The 23,107-nt window shown below is 39.7% G+C and overlaps 1 protein-coding gene across 3 annotated transcripts in view; it reads right to left on the reverse strand.

The window, feature by feature from the left end:
* The window catches only part of SHROOM4 (shroom family member 4), a 264,232-nt gene that overhangs the window by 115,112 nt on the left and 126,013 nt on the right, over positions 1-23,107 (reverse strand). For all 3 annotated transcript variants that reach the window (XM_019955780.2, XM_070784326.1, XM_070784325.1), the window contains one exon: positions 15,170-15,321. In XM_019955780.2, coding sequence (XP_019811339.2) covers positions 15,170-15,321 — 152 coding nt within the window. The remainder of the gene's footprint in view (positions 1-15,169; positions 15,322-23,107) is intronic.

Below are 23,107 nucleotides of genomic sequence, written 5' to 3' on the forward strand. Positions count from 1 at the left end.
CCTAGAGTTGATGAGTTAAAAACAAGATCACAAATAACTATACTCAAAAAGGACTGGACACAATCTCATATATCAACTTAGGTGACCATGAAAACTATCAAGTGGACCAATTACATACATTCTCTACTCCCCTACATCAGGATGTGTAAAAAAAATTCTTAGTCTTTCTTATGTACCATAAAGTGTACCAGGTGCTGGGGACACAACAATGAATATGGAGCAGCCCCTCCTCTCATGGTTATTCTAGTCTAGGGGTCAGTACATTTTTCTCTATAAAGAGAGTAATAATAAATATATTTTAGGTCATAGAGTTTCTGTCACAACTACTGAGCTGTGCCATCATAGTATAAAAGCAGTTATAGACAATATGTAAATGAATAGGCATGGTTCTGTTCCAATAAAGCTTTATGGACAAAGAAATGCGAGTTTCATATGATTTTCACATGTTATGAAAGCTTATTTGTCTTTTGTTTCTTTTCCCCAATCATTTAAAAATACATGTTAAAAAACACTCTTCAGTTCAGTTCAGTCACTCAGTCGTGTCCGACTCTGTGACCCCATGAATCGCAGCACGCCAGGCCTCCCTGTCCATCACCATCTCCTGGAGTTCACTCAGACTCATGTCCATCGAGTCGGTGATGCCATCCAGCCATCTCATCCTCTGTCGTCCCCTTCTCCTCCTGCCCCCAATCCCTCCCAGCATCAGAGTCTTTTCCAATGAGTCAACTCTTTATATGAGGTGGCCAAAGTATTGGAGTTTCAGCTTTAGCATCATTCCTTCCAAAGAACTCCCAGGGCTGATCTCCTTTAGAATGGACTGGCTGGATGTCCTTGCAGTCCAAGGGACTCTCAAGAGTCTTCTCCAACACCACAGTTCAAAAGCATCAATTCTTCGGCGCTCAGCTTTCTTCACAGTCCAACTCTCGCATCCACACATGACCACTGGAAAAACCATAGCCTTGACTAGACGGACCTTTGTTGGCAAAGCAATGTCTCTGCTTTTGAATATGCTATCTAGGTTGGTCGTAACTTTCCTTCCAAGGAGTAAGCGTCTTTTAATTTCATGGCTACAGTCACCATCTGCAGTGATTTTGGAGCCCCCAAAAATAAAGTCTGACACTGTTTCCCCATCTATTTCCCATGAAGTAATGGGACCAGACCTTATAAGTTAATATTACAACAGTGCACTGAAACTTTACCCATGTGATAACCATGTATTTTCTCTTTCTGTACAATTTTGTAATTTCCAGCATATACAACCTCTTTCTTTCACATGTATTTCCTATTAAAGTCATTTGTAAGAATTATATTGTTTGGTTGCTATTGTGAATGGAATATATTTCTCCTCATAGCTCCTTATTGTTGAGATCTAGTGTTGGTTTCAAATTAAATTTGTGCTTCTTTGGCTTATCTTTTGAACTGGGAATAACACCTTACAATTTCCTCATTAATATTAAATAAAAATGTTTAATACATGTTTATCTATCACTATGAGAGTTAAGATTTTACCTTCTCAAAAATTATCTTTTAACAATTGCAATGTATTGTTATTGTCCAACATTACTGAACTAGATTTGATAGAATTTCATTCATAGGTTTTGCATCAGAATTCACAAACTGGATAGAATGTTCTTTTTGGAGCAGTTTATCAAGCATTAGTATCAGAGTGATGCTACCTTCAAAACGAATGTGAATAACTGCAAGATTTTCAATTGTATAACACTGCTATAGAATTGAATTTGGCTATTCCTAGAAAGTTTGAAAGAACTCACAGATAAATACATCTGACCTTAAGTATTTTTAGAAGTTTCTCTTTGATAATTGTCTTCAATGTTTCTACAATTATAGGTCTATTTAGTTTGCAACTTTTCAGTAATGCTTATAATTTAACATTTTATTAGATCTTTTTAATTTCTCTGAGATTTTCAAATTTATAGTAGTTCAATTTAATAGTGTCCTATGATTTAAGAAATACTTTATTTCTTGTTATACTCCATTTATAATTTAAATTTTTATTTATAATTTATCTTTGTTTTCTTGATTAAATTTGCTAGAGGCTTATCTACTTAATTCATCCCCCCATTAAAAAAGCTTACTCCTTGACTTTGTATTATATTGGATTCTTAGTAACATGATTTCATTTATTTTTAATAATGAAATATTTAAGGTTATGAATTTACTTCTGAACATGGCTCTGAAAGATTTAATAACTCATGATTTCATTTTTGTTATTTTTTATTAGTCTGTCAGGGCTTCTTTGAGTTAATATTGCATATAAATGTGTTCTGAAATATTCATGTAGTTGAAGACTTCTGTTTATTTATTTTTAAATTTTAATTAATTTATTTTAATTAAAGGCTAAATACTTTACAATATTATAGTGGTTTTGCCATACAATGACATGAATCACCCATGGGTGTACATGTGTTCCCCATCCTAAATGAACTCCCACCTCCCTTCTGATCCCATCCCTCCAGGTCATCCCAGTGCACCAGCCCCAAGCACCCTGTCTCATCCCTCGAACCTGGACTGGTGATCTGTTTCACATATGATAATATTCATGTTTCAATGATATTTTCTCACATCATCCCACCCTCGCCTTCTCCCACAGAGTCCAAAAGACTATTCTATACATCTGTGCCTCTTTTGCTGTCTTGCATATAGTGTTATCATTACCATCTTTTTAAATTCCATATATATGCATTAGTATACTGTATTGCTGCTTTTCTTTATGACTTACTTCATTCTGTATAATACGCTCCAGTTTCATCCACCACATTAGAACTGATTCAAATGTATTCTTTTTAATGGCTGAGTAATATTCCATTGTGTATATGTACCACAGCTTTCTTATCCATTCATCTCTGGATGGGCATCTAGGTTGCTTCCATGTCCTGGCTATTATAAACAGTGCTGTGATGAACATTGGGGTACACGTGTCTCTTTCAATTCTGGTTTCCTCAGTGTATATGCCCAGCAGCGGGATTGCTGGGTCATATGGCAATTCTATTTCCAGTTTTTTAAGGAATCTCCACACCGTTCTCCATAGTGGCTGTACTAGTTTGTATCCCCACCAACAGTGTAAGAGGGTTCCCTTTTCTCCACACCCTCTCCAGCATTTATTGTTTGTAGACTTTTGGATAGCAGCCCTCTGACTGGGGTGAGATGGTACCTCATTGTGGTTTTGATTTCCATTTCCTGATAATAAGTGATGTTGAACATCTTTTTGTGTATTTGTTAGCCATCTGTATGTCTTCTTTGGAGAAATGTTTGTTTAGTTCTTCGGCCCATTTTTTGATTGGGTTGTTTATTTTTCTGGAATTAGCTGCAGGAGTTGCTTGTATATTTTTGAGATTAATTCTTTGTCAGTTGCTTCGTTTGCTATTATTTTCTCCCATTCTGAAGGCTGTCTTTTCACCTTGCTTATAGTTTCATTTGTTGTGCAAAAGGTTTTAAATTTAATTAGGTCCCATTTGTTTATTTTTGCTTTTATTTCCATTACTCTGGGAGGTGGGTCATAGAGGATCCTGCTGTGATTTATGTCGGGGAGTGTTTTGCTTGTGTTTTCCTCTAGGAGTTTTATAGTTTCTGGTCTTACGTTGAGATCTTTAATCCATTTTGAGTTTATTTTTGTGTATGGTGTTAGAAAGTGTTCTAGTTTCATTCTTTTACAAGTGGTTGACCAGTTTTCCCAGCACCACTTGTTAAAGAGATTGTCTTTAATCCATTGTACATTCTTGCCTCCTTTGTCAAAGATAAGGTGTCCATAGGTGCGTGGATTTATCCTGGGCTTTCTATTTTGTTTCATTGATCTATATTTCTGTCTTTGTGCCAGTACCATACTGTCTTGATGACTGTAGCTTTGTAGTATAGCCTGAAGTCAGGCAGGTTGATTCCTCCAGTTCCATTCTTCTTTCTCAAGATTCTTTGGCTATTCGAAGTTTTTTGTATTTCCATACAAATTGTGAAATTATTTGATCTAGTTCTCTGAAAAATACCGTTGGTAGCTTGATAGAGATTGCATTGAATCTATAGATTCCTTTGGGTAGTATACACATTTTCACTATGATTCTTCCAATCCAGGAACATGGTATATTTCTCCATCTATCTGTGTCCTCTTTGATTTCTTTCATTAGTGTTTTATAGTTCTCTATATATAGGTCTTTTGTTTCTTTAGGTAGATATCTTCCTAAGTATTTTATTCTTTTCATTGCAATGGTAAATGGAATTGTTTCCTTAATTTCTCTTTCTGTTTTCTCATTGTTAGTGTATAGGAATGCAAGGGATTTCTGTGTGTTAATTTTATATCCTTCAATTTTACTATATTCATTGATTAGGTCTAGTAATTTTCTGGTGGAGTCTTTAGGGTTTTCTATGTAGAGGATCATGTCATCTGCAAACAGTGAGAGTTTTACTTCTTTTCAAATTCGGATTCCTTTTATTTCTTTTTCTGCTCTGATGGCTGTGGCCAAAACTATGTTGAATAGTAGAGGTGAGAGTGGGCACCCTTGTCTTGTTCCTGACTTTAGGGGAAATGCGTTCAGTTTTTCACCATTGAGGATATTGTTTGCTGTGGGTTTGTCATATATAGCTTTTATTATGTTGAGGTATGTTCCTTCTGTGCCTGCTTTCTGGAGGGTTTTTGTCATAAATGGATGTTGAATTTTGTCAAAGGCTTTCTCTGCATCTATTGAGATAATCATATGGTTTTTATTTTTCAATTTGTTAATGTGGTGTATTACATTGATTGATTTGCGGATATTGAAGAATCCTTGCATCCCTGAGATAAATCTCACTTGGTCATGATGTATGATCTTTTTAATATGTTGTTGGATTCTGTTTGCTAGAATTTTGTTAAGGATCTTTGCATCTATGTTCATCAGTGATATTGGCCTGTAGTTTTCTTTTTTATGGCATCTTTTTCAGGTTTTGGTATTAGGGTGATGGTGGCCTCATAGAATGAGTTTGGAAGTTTACTTTCCTATGCAATTTTCTGGAAGAGTTTGAGTAGGATAGGTATTATGTCTTCTCTAAATTTTTGGTAGAATTTAGCTGTGAAGCCGTCTGGACCTGGGCTTTTGTTTGCTGGAAGAGTTCTGATTACAGTTTCAATTTCTGTGCTTGTGATGGGTCTGTTAAGATTTTCTATTTCTTCCTGGTTCAGTCTTGGAAAGTTGTACTTTTCTAAGAATGTGTCCATTTCTTCCAAGTTGTCCATTTATTGGCATATAGTTGCTGATAGTAGTCTCTTATGATCCTTTATATTTCTGTATTGTCTGTTGTGATTTCTCCATTTTCATTTCTAATTTTGTTGATTTGATTCTTCTCCCTTTGTTTCTTGATGAGTCTGGCTAATGGTTTGTCAATTTTATTTATCTTCTCAAAGAACCAGCTTTTAGCTTTGTTGATTTTTGCTATGGTCTCTTGCTTCTTTTGCATTTATTTCTGCCCTAATTTTTAAGATTTCTTCCCTTCTACTAACACTGAAGTTCTTCATTTCTTCCTTTGCTAGTTGCTTTAGGTGTAGAGTTAGGTCATTTATTTGATTTTTTATTGTTTCTTGAGGTAAGCCTGTATCTCTATGATCCTTCCCCTTAGCACTGCTTTTACAGTATCCCATAGGTTTGGTTTGTTGCATTTTCATTTTCCTTCATTTCTATGCATATTTTGATTTCTTTTTTGATTTCTTCTGTGATTTGTTGGTTATTCAGAAGCGTGTTGTTTAGCCTCCATATGTTGGAATTTTTAATAGATTTTTTTCCTGTAATTGACATCTAATCTTACTGCATTGTTGTCAGAAAAGATGCTTGGAATGATTTCAATTTTTTTTTGAATTTACCAAAGCTAGATTTATGGCCCAGAATGTGATTGAACCTGGAGAAGGTTTCGTGTACACTTGAGAAAAAGATGCAATTCATTGTTTTGGGGTGAAATGTCCTATAGATATTAATTAGGTCTAACTGGTCCATTGTATCATTTAAAGTTTGTTTCCTTGTTAATTTTCTGTTTAGTTGATCTATCCATAGGTGTGAAAGGGGTATTAAAGTCTCCCACTATTATTGTGTTATTGTTAATTTCCCCTTTCAAACTTGTTAGCATTTGCCTTACATATTGTGGTGCTCCTATGTTGGGTGCTTATATATTTATAATTGTAATATCTTCTTCTTGGATTGATCCTTTGATCATTATGTAGTGTCCTTCTTTGTCTCTTTTCACGGCCTTTATTTTAAACTCTATTTTATCTGATATGAGTATTGCTACTCCTGCTTTCTTTTCGTCTCCATTTGCCTGAAATATCTTTTTCCACCCCTTCACTTTCAGTCTGTATGTGTCTCTTTTTTTTGAGGTGGGTCTCTTGTAGGCAGCATATACAGGGGTCTTGTTTTTGTATCCATTCAGCCAGTCTTTGTCTTTTGGTTGGGGAATTCAACCCATTTACATTTAAGGTAATTATTGATAAGCATGATCCTGTTGCCATTTACTTTGTTGTTTTGGGTTTAGTTTATACACACTTTCTGTGTTTCCTGTCTAGAGAAGATCCTTTAGCATTTGTTAGAGAGCTGGTTTGTTGGTCCTGAATTCTTTCAGCTTTTGCTTGTCTTTAAAGCTTTTGACTTCTCCTTCATATTTGAATGAGATCCTTGCTGGGTATAGTAATCTGGGTTGTATGTTTTTCTCTTTCATCACTTTAAGTATGTCCTGCCATTCCCTTCTGGCTTGAACAGTTTCTACTGAAAGATCAGCTGTTATCCTTATGGGAATCCCCTTGTGTGTTATTTGTTGTTTTTCCCTTGCTATTTTTAATATTTGTTCTTTGTGTTTGATCTTTGTTAATTTGTTTTATATGTGTCTTGGGGTGTTTCACCTTGGGTTTATCCTGTTTGGGACTCTCTAGGTTTCTTGGACTTGGGTGACTATTTCCTTCCCCATTTTAGGGAAGTTTTCAGCTATTATCTCAAGTATTTTCTCATGGCCTTTTTCTTTTTGTCTTCTTCTTCTGGGACTCTTATGATTCGAATGTTGGGGCATTTCACATTGTCCCAGAGGTCCCTGAGGTTGTCCTCATTTCTTTTCATTCTTTTTTCTTTTTTCCTCTATGCTTCATTTATTTCTACCGTTCTATCTTCTACCTCATTCATCCTATCTTCTGCCTGTGTTTTTCTACTGTTGATTCCCTCCAGAGTGTTTTTGATCTCATTTGTTGCATTATTCATTATTGATTGACTCTTTTTTATTTCTTCTAGGCCCTTGTTACACATTTCTTGCATCTTTTTAATCCTTGTCTCCAGGATATTCATCTGTAACTCTATTTTGTTTTCAAGATTTTGGATCATCTTTACTATCATTATTCTGAATTCTTTTCAGGTAGACTCCCTATCTCCTCCTCTTTTGTTTGGTTTGGTGGGCATTTATCATATTCCTTTACCTGCTGAGTATTTCTCTGCCTTTTCATCTTGTTTGGATTGCTATGTTTGGGGTGGCTTTATTCTGGTAGTTTGTCATTCCTCTGTATTGTGGAGGTTCCTCCCTGTGGGTTGCATTGGATGAGTAGCTTGTCAAGGTTTTCTAGTTAGGGAAGTTTGCATCGGTGTTCTGGTGGGTGGAACTGGATCTCTTCTCTCTGGAGTGCAATGAAGTGTCCCATAGTGAGTTTTGAGATGTCTATGGGTTTGGTGTGACTTTGGGCAGCCTATATATTGAAGCTCAGGCCTATGTTCCTGTGTTGCTGGAGAATTTGCATGGTATGTCTTGCTCTGGAACTTGTTGGCTCTTGGGTGGCTCTTGGTTTCAGTGTAGGTATGGTGGCTTTTGGATGAGCTCTTATCAGTTAATGTTCCCTGGAGTCAGGAGTTCTCTGGTGTTCTCAGGATTTGGACTTAAGCCTCCTGCCTCTGGTTTTCAGTCTTATTCTTACAGTAGCCTCAAGACTTCTCCATCTATACAGCACCGATGATAAAACATCTAGGTTAATGGTGAAAAGAGGGACACCCAGTAAGGGTGAGGGACACTGAGGGACACCCAGAGAAGTTCACAGAGTTACATGGAGAAGAGAAGAGGGAAGAGGGAGATAGCAGTGACCAGTAGGAGAAAAGGGGGAATTAAAAGGGGGGAGAACAATCTAGCCAGTAATCAATTCCCTATGTGCTCTCCACAGTCTGGAACCCTCAGAGATGTTCACGGAGTTACATAGGGAAGAGAACAGGGAGGAAGGAGATAGAGGTGACCAGGTAGAGAAAAGTAGGAATCAAAAGGAGAGAGACAGATCTAGCCAATAATCAGTTCCCTAAGTATTCTCCACAGCCCGGAACACACAAAGAGATTCACATCATTGGGTAGAGAAGAGAAGGGAGGAGGAGGAGATAGAGGTGACCTGGGTGAAAAAAAGGAGAGTCAAAAGGGGGAGAGAGTAGTCAACCCAGTAATCACACTCATAAGTAAAAATGGGTACTGAAGTTTGAATTCTTAAAGGTACAAAATTGGTAACAAATACCAAAATGCACAGGTTAAAAATCTAGTATAGAGGTTAGCCTCAAAGATACACTATTAGAAGAACAAAGCAAAATCACAAAAATTATAAGAAATATATATGAAGTTTGCTTTAAAAATAGGGGGTTTTTTTGCAAGGTAATAGTAGGTTATAAAAATGAAAATTAAAGGATTAATAGAGGACTTAAAAGTAAAAAAAATTTTTTAATTAAAAAATTGTAATAGTAAAAATATATCTAGGAATTTCTCTGGAGCTGTTGAGGGCAGTGTGGGGTCAGTTCAGTTTCAGATAGTTCCTTGTTCCATCTTATACTTCTCAATATCTATAGGCCCCTTCCAATGTATTCAGTGCTAACTAACTATGGGGTTTTAATCTGTTGCTCTTGTCACTTCCAAAGTGGTTCCCTCTGTTTATTTTGGCTTCTTCTGTTTGTAGGTCTCTTCAGTGTCTAATTTCTGCCCTGACATGAGGGGGCGAAAGTAGTCACTTATTTAGGCTCACTTGTTCAGTCGTGCTGTGGGGAGGGAGGAACACTGCAAACAAATATCACTGGCATGTGTGGGGAGTGCTCACAGTGTCTCGGTTGCACTGGGTTTGCCCCCACTCATGGCGTGTGTGCCTTCCCAGACTACACTGCACAGTCTCCAGGTTGCTCTGCAGGGGAACTTTCTGAGGTAGGCCCTGGGTTGCATGCACTTCCCAGGTCTAAGCCACTCAGGTTCAGGTTCTCAGGCACTCCACAAAGGCGAAGACTCGGTTGGGCCTGTGTTTTGTGCCCTTCCTAGGTCCGAGCAGCTCAGGCGACCAGGTGCTTGGCAAGCACTCTCCTCCGGGGTTGGGGGGGGGTGTTGTATCTTATCACCTCCCCTGTCCCAGCTGCTCAGTTTTCTGGGTGTGCAGAGGGTGCGCCTTCTCAGGTGTGCCGTGTGTCTCTTCTGGGGAGCTGATCTCTGGCTGCGACCCTCCCAGCAGATGTCAACCATCCAGAATCCCAGGTCTTGGTTAGTAACTGGGAGCCTGATCGCAGTTTGGTAGAGGATGCTGTCTCTGGGGCCGAGATTGCCCCTTTCCAGCTCTGGCTGCCCCCCGCATGCCTCCCTGCCTCTGGCGGGGGATGGGCCAGTCCGCAGCCAGCTAGCTCTCCTCTGGTATTCGCTCAGTCCTTTGTTCTGAGAGCTGGCCGGGCAGTGCCTTAGGTTAGGGCTTTTTGCGGGATAGTTCTCTCTCTCTCCTCCTTCTCCCTCCCTCCCTCCCTCTCTCTCTCTCTAGCCCAGAGTTTGGGTTGCTATCTCACGTTAGCTCCCTCAGATTGCCCTCAGGGTATTATTCAGGCCCCATCTGTACCCAACACAGTGCAGCCTGCACGTCCCTGTCCAGCCCCCGCTTGCTGGTGGTTGACGCAAGCGTCTGGGCTACTTCTCTGCTGGGTTGATATCTCACGTTAGCTCCCTCAGATTGCCCTCAGGGTATTATTTAGGCCCCATCTGTACCCAACACAGTGCAGCCTGCACGTCCCTGTCCAGCCCCCGCTTGCTGGTGGTTGACGCAAGTGTCTGGGCTACTTCTCTGCTGGGAGTTGCCATTAGGCACGTAATCTGTGGGTTTTATTTACTTCTTTATTTTTTCCTCACGGTTATGTTACCCTCTGAGTTTCCAAAACTCCCCACAGACTTGCCGGTGAGAGGGTTTCCTGGTGTTTGGAAACTTCTCCTCTTTTAAGACTCCCTTCCCGGGATGGGTCTCCGTCCCTAACTCTTTTGCCTCTCTTTTTGTCTTTTATATTTAGTCCTACCTCCTTTCAAAGAGAATGGGCTGCGTTTCTGGGTGCCTGATGTCCTTTGCCAGCATTCAGAAGTTGTTTTGTGGAATTTGCTCAGCGTTCAAATATTTTTTCAATGAATTTGTGGAGGAGAAAGTGCTCTCCCCGTCCTATTCTTCTGTCATCTCAGGACCACCTCCAAGACTTCTGTTTAAATCTGTTTTCAAGTTTATAAAAGTTTTACAGTATCATCAGAGAACAGAGAAAGTGTGATTTCTACTTGTGAGAATTTGCAAAGGTTTTCTTTGTGGCATATCATATGATCATTTTTAAATGTTATCAGAATATTTGAAAACACTGTCCATAAAATGTAATTTTTGACATTAATTTGGCCTTATGAATTATGGTTTTAAAGTCCTTGAAATATATATTTTAGGTCTACTTTATCTGTTATAGCTAAATTATGTTAAAGTCTCCCATATAGACATTTTTATAATTTTTCTTCTTGTTTTGCAGGTTATTTTCTTCATATATTTAGGTACTTCTTTTTTCCAAAAAATGGTTCATGAATACAAATCCTTAACATAGCTTGCATTTTCTATCAATGTAAAATGAATCTGTTGGGACAATTATGATTATATAGTTATTGGTCTTGTTTTTTTCCATAAATATATAAGTGACATGATTAGATGTCTATTTGGAGAATGGAATGATTGGAAGAAGGTGAGACTAAAGGATGAGAAGCCAGTGAGATTATTACAATGGTCCAGATAAGAAATGGGACTTCCATGGTAGCTCAGCTGGTAAAGAATCTGCCCGCAATGCAGGAGACATTGGTTCAACTCGTGGGTCAGGAAGGTGCCCTGGAGAAAGGATAGGCTACCCATTCCAGTATCCTTGGGCTTCCCTCGTGGCTCAGGTGGTAAAGAATCTGCCTGCAATGCAGGAGACCTGGGTCCGATTCCTTGGTTGGGAAGATCCCCTGGAGAAGGGCATCACAACCCACTCCAGTATTCTTGCCTGGAGAATCCCCATGGACAGAGGAGCCTGGCAGGCTACAGTCCATGGGGTCACAAAGAGTCAGACATGACTGAGTGACTAAGCCAGCACAGATAATGAATTATGAACAACTGGATTAAGTTAAGAGCTACAGAGAGGCTTCCAGCAAGTAGAATACTCAAGACTTGGTATAACTTGAATTGAAGTGGGTTGAGGCAAGAGAGGAGCACTGAGGGCAACGCCTAGATTTCTGACTTCATTAACCATTATCTAAAATGCAATATAGGAGGAAGAGCTGGGCTGGCTTTTCAGAATAAGCCATTTCCTAAAGTTCCTCCTTTATATCCATCCCCAAAACTCACGTCTGGACTTAAACCTCAGTGCTGAATCTTTGTCAGTTGATTGTTTTACTCAAAGACTTTCCACCTTAGTATAAAATACTAGGGTAAATATTAAATTTCAAGGAGATATTTCATTTATGTGCCAAGAGCTCTTTCATAAATTAGAAGAATAACTTCGACTAAGGAAAAGAAGGAATAAATGTCCTAAAGCATCCCCAGGGTAGTACATAGGTGAAAGTGAAGTTTTCCACAAGAGGGCAGCATCGCCTAATAAATTATGTTACTGAATGCTTCTTCCAACAGGGGTTGAAAGGAGGCTGAAAGGATAGAAAATGTAGGCTTAGGGAGCCATAGGACCTGCCACACCATGAAAACCAAAGGGTCCCACCATTTCCAAGGCCATAATTATAGCTATTCCAAGTGACTAGCAGTGGCAGATGTCACCACAGCAGGGAGAATGAAGACATAAAACTCATCAATGGAGGATAAGTGATTGACACACCTGAAAACTCTCATTCTTATGACTGGATCAGAAGCCACTGCTGCAGATCATGTCTATACTCTTTCTAAGTGTTGATATCTCTGTATAACCAGTATTTCACAAGGGTCTTTATTTCCTGTCAGATCTTTTTATTCCTAATGGTTTCCCAGCAAATCTTGTCTCTGAAGGTTAGTTTGCAAAGCACAATACAGTTTGTTGCTCTCCTTATTTCATAATGGTGGTTGGTTACTCCAATTATGCTTCCTTTATATCCTAGGGAAAGGAGTGGGGCTGAAGTTCAGAGAACCCATTATGATAAAGGCATTTTACATAAATTGCTTCATTTAATCATCACAATAATGCTATTACATAGGAACTATTATTTCCCATGTGACAGAACAAGGAAACAGCATACATGTGTCTGTCTGACTCCAAAATGACACAGAGAGGGAAGCAGAGGATGGGACTAATTGAGATAGCAGCATTGAAAGATATACATTACCATAGTCAAATAGATAATCAGTGGGAATTTGCTGTATGATGCATGCAGCTCAAATCTGATGCTCTGTGACAAACTAAGAGGGCTGGGATGGGGTGGGAGGTGGGGGGCAGGTTCAAGAGGGAGGGAACATATGTATACTTATAGCTGATTCATGTTGTTGTATGGCGGAAACCAACACAATATTGTAAAGCAATTATCCTCTAATTAAAAATAAATTAAAAAAAAACTTTCAAATTCACCAAGCTGCTCCTTCAAGAAGCCTTATTTAAAACCTAAATCATGACCTATCCAAGACAGTGACAGTGTGTCTAGTGTATAAGACATTATTTTACACATTACTTTTTACCTAGGTACATGGACATGCATATATGCTAAGTTGCTTTAGCAACTTTTGTCTAGCTCTTTGCGACCTCATGGACTGTAGCCCATTAGGTTCCTCTGTCCATGAAATTCCAGGCAAGAACATTGGAGTGGGTTGCCATGCTCTCTTCCAAGGGATCTTCCCGACCCAGGGATCGAACCTGCATCTCTTATGTCTCCTGCACTGGCCAGCAGGTTTTTACCATTAGTGCCACCAGGTACATGGGCAGGCATGGCTTAATCTTAAGGACCAGCAGGCTTTAATAATACAATAAATCAGTGGGATCCTATATATTTTCATCTTTACTAACTGAGATCATTTGGACATAGAGCAGGAGAAAAATGGAGGAAATAAACAATGGCTTGGTTTACTAAGGGTCTGGTGGTCCCAGTCACTGAGATCAGGAGCTTGTAAGAAGAAGATGATGTATTAGGTTTTGAGCATGTTTTGTGTGAAATGCTTCTGAGAAATCTAAGTATAAATGTCCAGTAGGAAGTTGGCCACAGGGGTCTGGGGCATAAGAGATATAGTCATCAACATATAGATGATAGTTGAAACTCGGGGATCAGGTGAGATTTTTCCATGGTATATTAATGAAAATAGAAAGGATAGAACTAGGGGAAACACCAGCATTTAAAAGGGATGGGCAGAGGAAGAGCAGGTGGTAGAGGAACCTCATTTAGAAAATGAACAGAGAGGTAGAAATAGAAAGCAATAGAATATCTTGAAAGCAAGAAAGTAAAGTTTCACAAAGAAGGGCATAATCCAGAGCAACAACGTCACATTCCAAATGTAAGTCATATACGATGAAGACTGGAAATAACCCATTGACTTTGACAACTAGGAGGTTTCATATATACATACATACATTTATATATACACTGTGTGCATGTGTGTGTATATAAAGAGAGAGAGAGAAAGAGAGCAGTTTCAGTGGACTTCTGGGGGTCAAATTCAGACTGCAGCGGGTGGAAAGCTAAATGGTAAGTAAGAGGAAACAGTGAGTATAGACTCTCCTTCTGGATATGAATTAAAAGAAGATGGGGCAGAAGCCAGAAGGGGAAGTATGACTGCAGGAAGACACTTAAATTTTTTTCTAATAAAAATAATTAAGATGGAAAAGCTTGGGGACATGTATAAGATAAAGGAAACACACAGAAGGGGAGAAGTATGAACTCCAGTAGTACAAAACAAATATACAGCAGCAAAATGAAAGGGAGACCAATGGAAACCTCACCAATAGGCAGATGCTTTGACAACAATAGAATGACTGTCCTTATTTTCCTCCTCCTTATGCCACTGTGTGTGTGCTTAGTCACTCGGTCATGTCCGAATCTTTGCAACCCCATGGACTGTAGCCCACCAGGCTCCTCTGTCCATGGGGATTCTCCAGGCAAGAATACTGGAGTGGGTTGCCATACCCTTCTCCAGGGGATCTTCCTGACCTGGGAATCAAACTGGGGTCTCCTGCATTGCAGGCGGATTCTTTACCAGTTGAGCTACCAGGGAAGCCCCTGGTATGCCACTCTACTTACCTGGAAAGCTTTTCCCCTCCTGATGGTTTCTTATCAAATTCTACCCATCTTTTAGTTAAGATTTCACCTTCTCAATGAAATCTTACTCTAATCATCTCTTCTGAAGTGCCTTTTCTTTCTCTTGAACTCTAACAGCAATTTCGGTCAGCAATTCATTTGACAATCACCCTTATCTTCTGGAATCTCCTTTATGGTTTTCTTAAAAAATGTATTGCTAATTAATTTGTCATACGTGTGTCTTTTCTACCCTGTTAGACTGCATACTCCTCAAGGGCAGGCTTCTCATCTTAGACTTTGCCACAGCCTCCAGAGGGCCTACCATGCTGGGAATAGGGTCTCTTTAAATATATGTGTTTCAGCAGTGGCAGCTTCATGTGAAGGAGTAGATGGAAAAACAGTAGTTCAGATAGGCCCTTGGTGTGTAATGAGTCATTTAGTTCTCTCAAAGGCAAATAAGGATTCTTAAGTCCTACAGAGGTAAAATAAATTTATCCAAGATAACATGGGTAGCATGTGACAGTACTAGGATTTGAACCAAAGGCCCTTTCTCTTATGCCATTCTGCTTCAGTTGTCTGCAAAATTCTGTTCATGTGAAACACCTCTTTCCTTGATATTGATAGACATACCTCTATTGAGGCTTTATTACCAACCAAGCGGTTTCAGTGACCCTTGTACTTTACAGCAAATCTCCCTGTACCTTACCTCCTGACAATCAGCTTGAGGGTCCGGAAGGAGCCTTTGATGAGGATGAGAGCCTCTTGGCGGGAGCCGTACAATGGAGTGCCATTGATATTCACCAGCTCATCACCAGTCCTCATCTTCTGGGACAAGGCTGCCTTGCCTCCATCTTCGATCTGTATTGTAGAGAACAAAATAGAAAGCAGGTGGTGAGGTGACTCCTTCCCCAAAATTCTACTTCCTGGCTCCTCCCAACCTCTGAGCCACAAGAAGTCCTGGGGGATGACACCAAGATGCTCGAAAGAACAGCTAAGAAGCTGGTCACAGTCCATTATTTACTGAAAGCAAAGCCTGGGCATGCCCTCAAGGGAGAAGGCACCACAGATACAATGCAATATCTGCCCTGGAGGAATCCACAGTCCATTTGGGGAGACATGTGATTCCAAATAACAAAATGATATTTTAAGAAACCTCAGTGTGTGAGCATAGAATAGTAATCCGTGAAAACAAATTAGGGCCAGAAGAACTAGGCTCAAAATGACTTTTGGCAAGTTTTTTTCTCTCAGTAGGCTCTGAAGTCTGACAAACTTGAGCATGAGTCTTGGCTCTAGTATTTCCTAGCTGTGTGACCCCAAGGAAGTTACCTAACATCTCCATGTATCAATGGCCCCAAATGAGAAATACAGAAAATAAGCGTCCCTACTTCACAGGGCCATTAGTATATGAAATGTCTGGGGGCAGTAAGTTCTCAATGAATGTGAGCTCTGATTATTGCAGCAAGGGGGTTGACTCTGAAGACTTTGAAGGTGGCTTCCAGCTCAACCTTCTGTGAATGGAATTGTAAAATATACAAAGGTCATTTATCAATACCTCTTCAACAAGCGCCTAGCACAGTGCTTCCAGTGTCTGTCACACAGTGGGCACTGGGCAAAACGGGAATATAGGTATTAACTGTTCCACCACAGCCTACAGAATTTCCATTGGTCAAGGGCAATCTTGGCAGGAATGTAGTGAGGCTGGGAGGTGGGCATTGAAACCAAAGGAAGAACTAACAGCCACTGGAGTAGGTGAAAGCAAAGCAGAATGTCCCCTAAGGATCCTTATTTACATCTACCTTTGTATGTAACATTTTTTCTATCACAGAGGTGAGTTCTACCTATGGGAACATTAATTCCATCCTGGTGATAGGAGTCATCTCATCCATCCTTTAATCTATTCTAAAGTTTTTGGTTAATTTTTGGTAAAGTTTTTGTATGCAAGGGACAACATGCTAACTGCTAAAGATACAGAAATGAATGAGGCACACATAGCTCCCAGATTCAGGGGTGGATTACCATCTAAAGTTCATACGTCCATGGAGATGGGCAGGTGAAAACAGGTCCAACCTATGAATGGAATCAAGAAGAGATGTTTGTTTGTTTGTTTGTTTGTTTCTCTCGGGGGCAAGAAAAAGTTGAAGATGATTAAACCATATAATTATTAGGGAAAGTCAGGTTCGAAACTGGACAACTAAGGACTGGTTTTTGCTGCAGGTATTTTTACATTTCTTGTTCCAATCTTTCTTTCAGTCTTTTATAGCATCGCTCCAATCTATCCCCATACTGTGTAAGTTAGAATATTGATGAGCTTTTGGTTGGCCGGCTCATGTGCAGTTTGGCAGATGAGACCTCCTGAGCTCAGAGAAAAATGTTAATTCAGGATTTAAAAAATCCCATCAAATAAACTGAAGTTCTGACTTAAATCACAGACTGTTATTAAATTTATTGCTGCTAATCCAACATTTTTTTAAATTAACCTTTGTCTGACAAATCATAGGTTAGCCAAGTGACATTGAATATATATATACCTTTGTCTAGTACCTGGGCCACCACTTAAGACAAAACAAGCCAATATTGGTAAATGGGGAACAACTCTCAGCAAATTAATTAGGATCTCTTATTTCCATTGTCATCATTATTATTACTTCACAGTCACTGCTGCCAAAAAAAGAAAAAGAAGCAAAATGCTATATTTGAATGTCAGAAGTTCTATGTGAATGACTCATTCCTTTGGCATCCATGGAAAGTTATTAGGCAGGATTTTCAACAGGCATTAGTTATCGGAAAGGGCTTCCTTAGGCTAACAAAGAACCATAAACAGGAGTCTAACTAATGAATACTAATAGATTTTTCCTGTTGATGTACATTAGTCTTAATTTACTCTACCTATTTTTAAATTCATATAACTCAATTATCCATATTACCATTAACCATAGCAAGTCTTTCCTTCAGTATGTATTGATATTAAGTACCACCTCGGGTTTATTAAGCACTTTGTTACATCAACAAGATTTGTTTATTCTAGATGAGAAAATGAAAGGGGGGTACCTCTTAAACCAAAATGCTTAATTATGGCTGCATCAAAAGCTCAGGCATTTTTCATTCCCTACTGCCACTCTGCCTGCCACCATCTGAATCCTTGCAGGGACTCTTTCTTGGAATGTAGCCTCAAGCCAATTGTTCATGCCACTTTTTCTGTTTCATGCCCTTTCTCAGTCATCAGCAGCATCACCTTCAGAACATGAATAATAATAATTCCATTTTAGCCCAAGTGTGAGGATTTGCAGACAACAAACCAGAAAATTATGAGCATTCAGCACAACCCCAAAGTACAGACAGGGCCAGATCAGGAAATGAAACTCCATTTGGTTCAAGAGCCCTTGGACTATACTCCAAACTAGCTCCTTCCCGGACCCAGGGAATTCACTGAGCTATACAACAGATTCCTTCTTACTCCTCCTGACTTTTGGATTCTAGTAAAAAGTATTGCTCACTGGTCTTCCTTCTCCTTCCTCCACCTCTATATTCATGGGATCCAGCATGTTTTCCATTTATTGTTTGGCATCCTGACAACCAGTTCTCCAGGTCAATGGCTCAACCACATATTTGTTTATATAAAAGATAAAGCAGCTGTTCATTTTTTCTAGCAAGGAAAAACAATGAAAAGGAAAGAGAAGGGAAAGAAGAAGAAAGGGAGAAAAAATAATATGTATATTCTTCTATAAAAGATATTGTTTTTCCCTTCCTACAGTGCAACTTATAACTGGTTGGGGTACAGGAGAGGTGTGAATCAACAAACATGTTTGGAATAACATGTTCTGCTTGAGGGGCTGTATAGCATCATTTGATGCTATCCATTCAATATGGCTAGTCAATTTTCCAGCTCTTCCTGAATCAGCCCTTCAGGGTTTCTTTCTTTCTTTCATTTGAAGTGTGGTGAATTCTCAGATTGTACCCATACACACTGGAATGTCAGTAATAAACACACATCTTTACAAAGCCCAGTGTAAACAATGGTTAACTTATGTGTCACTTTGGAATATTTAAGTGATCATTGGGCTAGCAGTGAGTGGCTCAAATAATTGAAAACTGATTGCATAGTCAAATGGCCAAAAGCTGGCTGGTGTTTGGAAAGTTGGGAAGGGATGACAGACCTTGTGTGTGTGTGTGTGTGTGTGTGTGTGTGTGTTCACTCAGTTGTGGCTGACTCTTTGCGACCTTATGGACTGTAGCCTACTAGGCTCCTCTGTCCATAGGATCTCCCAGACAAGAATTCTGAAGTGGGGCTGCCATTTCCTCCTCCAGGCCATCTCCCTGACCCAGGGATTGAACCTGTGTCTCCTGCATCTTTTGCATCGACAGGTGGATTCTTTACCACTGAGCCACCAGGGAAGCCTGGTTGACGTTGGACAAGTCTCTTTCCCCTCCTTTGGCCTCTTCTACCCTTATTGGTTAAAAAGTGGGGGGTCTGACTAGATGACCTCTGAGGACCTGTGGATCTCTGACATTCAGTGACCTGTGTACAGTTAGCAAAGTCATGCATTATCATTCTGCTGACACAGATAATCCCACTGTGTTTTGCCTTCACTCATGTTTCACTCCTATGAAACTGACTAATCAACATCCATCTCTCATTTCCCTGTGGTCTTTATCCATTGTTTCAGAGTGGTCCATCAAGGTTGGAACATTTGTAAAAGCACAGCTGGGACACTGAGAGAAATAGACTCTTGAAGCCCTATTTTGTGCTAATGAGCTGGTGAACTGGAAATTTTTGATGAATCCATGAAGCATGAAGTGCTCTAATATCTGTCAACAAAGTGACAAATTGGCTTCTTGAGAGTAAAGACAAACAAAATGGACTTAACAGTATTTACTGGCTTTCTAGTAGCTTTTATACTAAACAAAAGATATTAGCAGATACTTGGGCTTCCCGGGGGGTGGTAAAGAATCTCCCTGCCAATGCAGGAGATGAGGGTTCCACTCCTAAATCAGGAAGATCCCCTGGAGTAAGAAATGGCAACCCACTCTAGTATTCTTGCCTGGAAACTCCATGGACAGAGGACTCTGGTGGGCTATAGTCCACGGGGTTGCAAAGTATTGGACATGACTGAATGACTAAGCACACACACGGCAGATACTTGGTTAAGTCTTTTGACTAAATGAGGAAATATGAGAAAGTGAAAGAAAGAAAAGTTAAACCAGATTTATCTTGTGGAAAAAATGTGTCAGCAGGAAAAACATCATCATTAACAATAACCAGCAGGTACTGAATCCTTATTACTATAGTGTAAGAGCAGTATTAAAAGTCAATGATGATTGGTTCAAGATGGTGGAATAGAAGGACATGTGCTCACCTCCTCCTGTGAGAACACTGAGATTGCAACTAGCCATTGAACAACCAGTGACAGAAGGATGCTGGAACCGACCAAAAAAGATACCCCATGTCCAAAGACAAAGGAGAAGACACAATGAGACAGTAGAAGGGGCACAATAACAATAAAATCAAATCCCATATCTGTAGGGTAGGCAACCCACAAACTGGAGAGTAATACCAAAGAAGTTCTACCACTATTATGAAGATTCTGAGCCCCATATCAGGGTTTCCAACCTGAGGATCTGGCAAAGGGAGTAGAAATTGCCAGGGGATCTGACTTTGAAGGCCAACAGGATTCAATTGCAGGACCTCCACAAGACTAGGGGAAACAGAGGCTCCACTCTTGGAGGGCATAAACAAAATCTTGTGTGTATCAGGACTGACGGGTAAGGAAGAGTGACTTCATAATAGACTGAACCAGATATACCTGCTGGTGTTGGAGTGTCTCCTGTGAGGCATGAGTCAGTGGCGGCTTGCCGCAGGGACAGGGGCACTGCCAACAGCAGTTCTGGGAGGTGCCCTTTGACATGAGCCCTCTTGGAGGTCACCATTAGCCCTAACATACAGCCTGTAGACCCTAGGACTGGGTCACCTCAGGCCAAACCACTGACAGGGAGGGCATGGAGTCCCACTCATCAGCAGACATTATGGTATTAGTGAGCACAGCCCTGCCCGCCAAAGCAAGACTCAGTTTTTCCTACCACCACTCTCCCCATCAGGAACCTTGCACAAGCCTCTAAAATAGCCTCATCCATAAGAGGGCAATCAGAAGAAGCAAGAAGAACTACAATCCTGTAGCCTCCAGAATGAAAACCACAATTACAGCAAGTTAATTAAAACGAAAAGGCAGAGGATTATATCTCAGATGAAGGAACAAGATAAAACCCCAGAAAAAACGATTAAGTGAAGTGGAAATAGGCAAACTTCTAGAAAAAGAATTCAGAATAATGATGGTGAAGATGATCTAGGAACTTGGAAAAAGAATGGAAAAGATGCAAAAAATGTTTACCAAAAACCTAGAATAACCAAAGAACAAGCAAACAGAAATGAACAATATAGTAGAAGGAATCAATAGCAGAATAACTGAGGCAGAAAAATAACTGAGGCAGGTTTTCATTCTGGAGGCTACAGGATTGTAGTTCTTCTTGCTTCTTCTGATTGCCCTCTTATGGATGAGGCTATTTTAGAGGCTTGTGCAAGGTTCCTGATGGGGAGAGTGGTGGTAGGAAAAACTGAGTCTTGCTTTGGCGGGCAGGGCTGTGCTCACTAATACCATAATGTCTGCTGATGAGTGGGACTCCATGCCCTCCCTGTCAGTGGTTTGGCCTGAGGTGACCCAGTCCTAGGGTCTACAGATAAGTGACCTGGAAGACAGAATGGTAGAAATTACTGCCACAAAACAGAATATAGAAAAAATAATGAAAAGAAATGAAGACAGCCTAAGAGAAGTCTGGGACAACATTAAACACACCAACATTCATATTACAGGGATCCCAGAAGGAGAAGAGAGAGAAAAGGGATTCGAGAAAATATTTGAAGAGCTAGTAGTTGAAAATTTCCATAACATGGGAAAGGAAATAATAGTCAGAGAGGTCCAGGTAGGATAAACCCAAGGAGGAATACACCAAGACATAGTAATCAAACTGACAAAAATTAAAGAGAAAGATAAAATATTAAAAGCAACCAGGAAGAAATGACAAATAACATACAAGGGAACTCCCATAAAGTTATCAGTTGATTTATCAACAGAAACTCTACAAGCCAGAAGGGAATGGCATGATACAGTTATAGTTCTGAAAAGGAAGTACCCACAACCATGAATACTCTACCCAACAAGAGTCTTGTTCAGGTTTCATGGAGAAATCAAAGGCTTTCCAGACAAGCAAAAGTTAAGAGAATATAGCACTACCAAACCTGCTTTACAACAAATGCTAAAGGAACTTCTCTAGGCAGGAAACACAAGAAAATGAAAAGAACAACAGAGAAAAAAATTCAAAACAATTAAGAAAATAGTAATATGATCATTGGCAGAGGAGCCTGGTGGGCTCAGTCCATGGGATTGCAAAAGAGTTGGACATGACTTAGAGACTAAACAATAACAACAGCAATATGATTATACGTATCAGTAATTGCCTTAAATCTAAGTGGATTAAATGCACCAACCAAACGACATAGACTGGCTGAGTGTATACAAAAACTAGACTCGAATATATGCTATCTACTATATACCCACCTCAGATCTGGGGACACTTACAGACTGAAAGTAAGGGGATGGCAGAAGGTATTCCATGCAAATGGAAATCAAAGAAAGCTGGAGTAGCAATACTATCAGACAAAATGGACTTTAAAACAAAGACTGTTATAAGAGATAAAGAAGGACACTACATAATAATCAAGGATTTAATCCAAGATGAAGACAGAACAGTTACAAATATATATGCACCTACATGGAGTACCTCAATATGTAAGGTAAATACTAACAACCACAAATGGAGAAATTGAAAGTAATACAATAACAGTGAGGAACTTTAACACCCCACTTTCATCAATGGACAGATCATACAGATAGAAAATTAATAAGGACTTCAGCATGTGGTACAGCTTCAGATTTTCCTCCATCACCTCTACCTAGAGGCAGGGTATAGAATACCCAGGAAGGTCTCAGGGGATGCCTGAGAATCATGGCTACACAATTTTGCTCAAAGATGAATGGTGACTGATTTTAACTCCCCCAGAACTAGTGCTAATTTATGCATAATCTCCCATCTACGGGCACAGTAGTGGCATTCTTCACCTGGAAATTTCTGCAGGAGAGACATTTTAACCTTCTTGCAGTTTCTTACAGACAGGTAGGGTACCCCCACCAAAAAAAAAAACAAAAAAAGAAAATTAATAAGGAAACACAGGCCTTAACTGACACATTAAACCGGGTGGAGTTAATTGATATTTATAGAGCATTCCATCCAAAAGCAGCAGACTACACATTCTTCTCAAGTATACACGGAACATTCTCCAGGATTGGCCACATGCTGGGCCACAAGGTGAACCTTGGTAAATTTAAGAACATTGAAATCACATAAAGCATCTTTTCTGATCACAATGCAATGAGACTAGAAATAAACTACAAGAAATAAAACTATAAAAAAATACAAACATGTGGCAGTTAAACAATATGTTACTAAACAACCAATGGATCACTGAAGAAATCATAGAGGAAATAAAACAATACCTAGAGAAAAATGAAAATGAAAGCACAATAATTCAAAACCT

The sequence above is a fragment of the Bos indicus genome, chromosome X, assembly GCF_029378745.1.
Source record: "Bos indicus isolate NIAB-ARS_2022 breed Sahiwal x Tharparkar chromosome X, NIAB-ARS_B.indTharparkar_mat_pri_1.0, whole genome shotgun sequence".
Lineage (NCBI taxonomy): Eukaryota > Metazoa > Chordata > Mammalia > Artiodactyla > Bovidae > Bos > Bos indicus.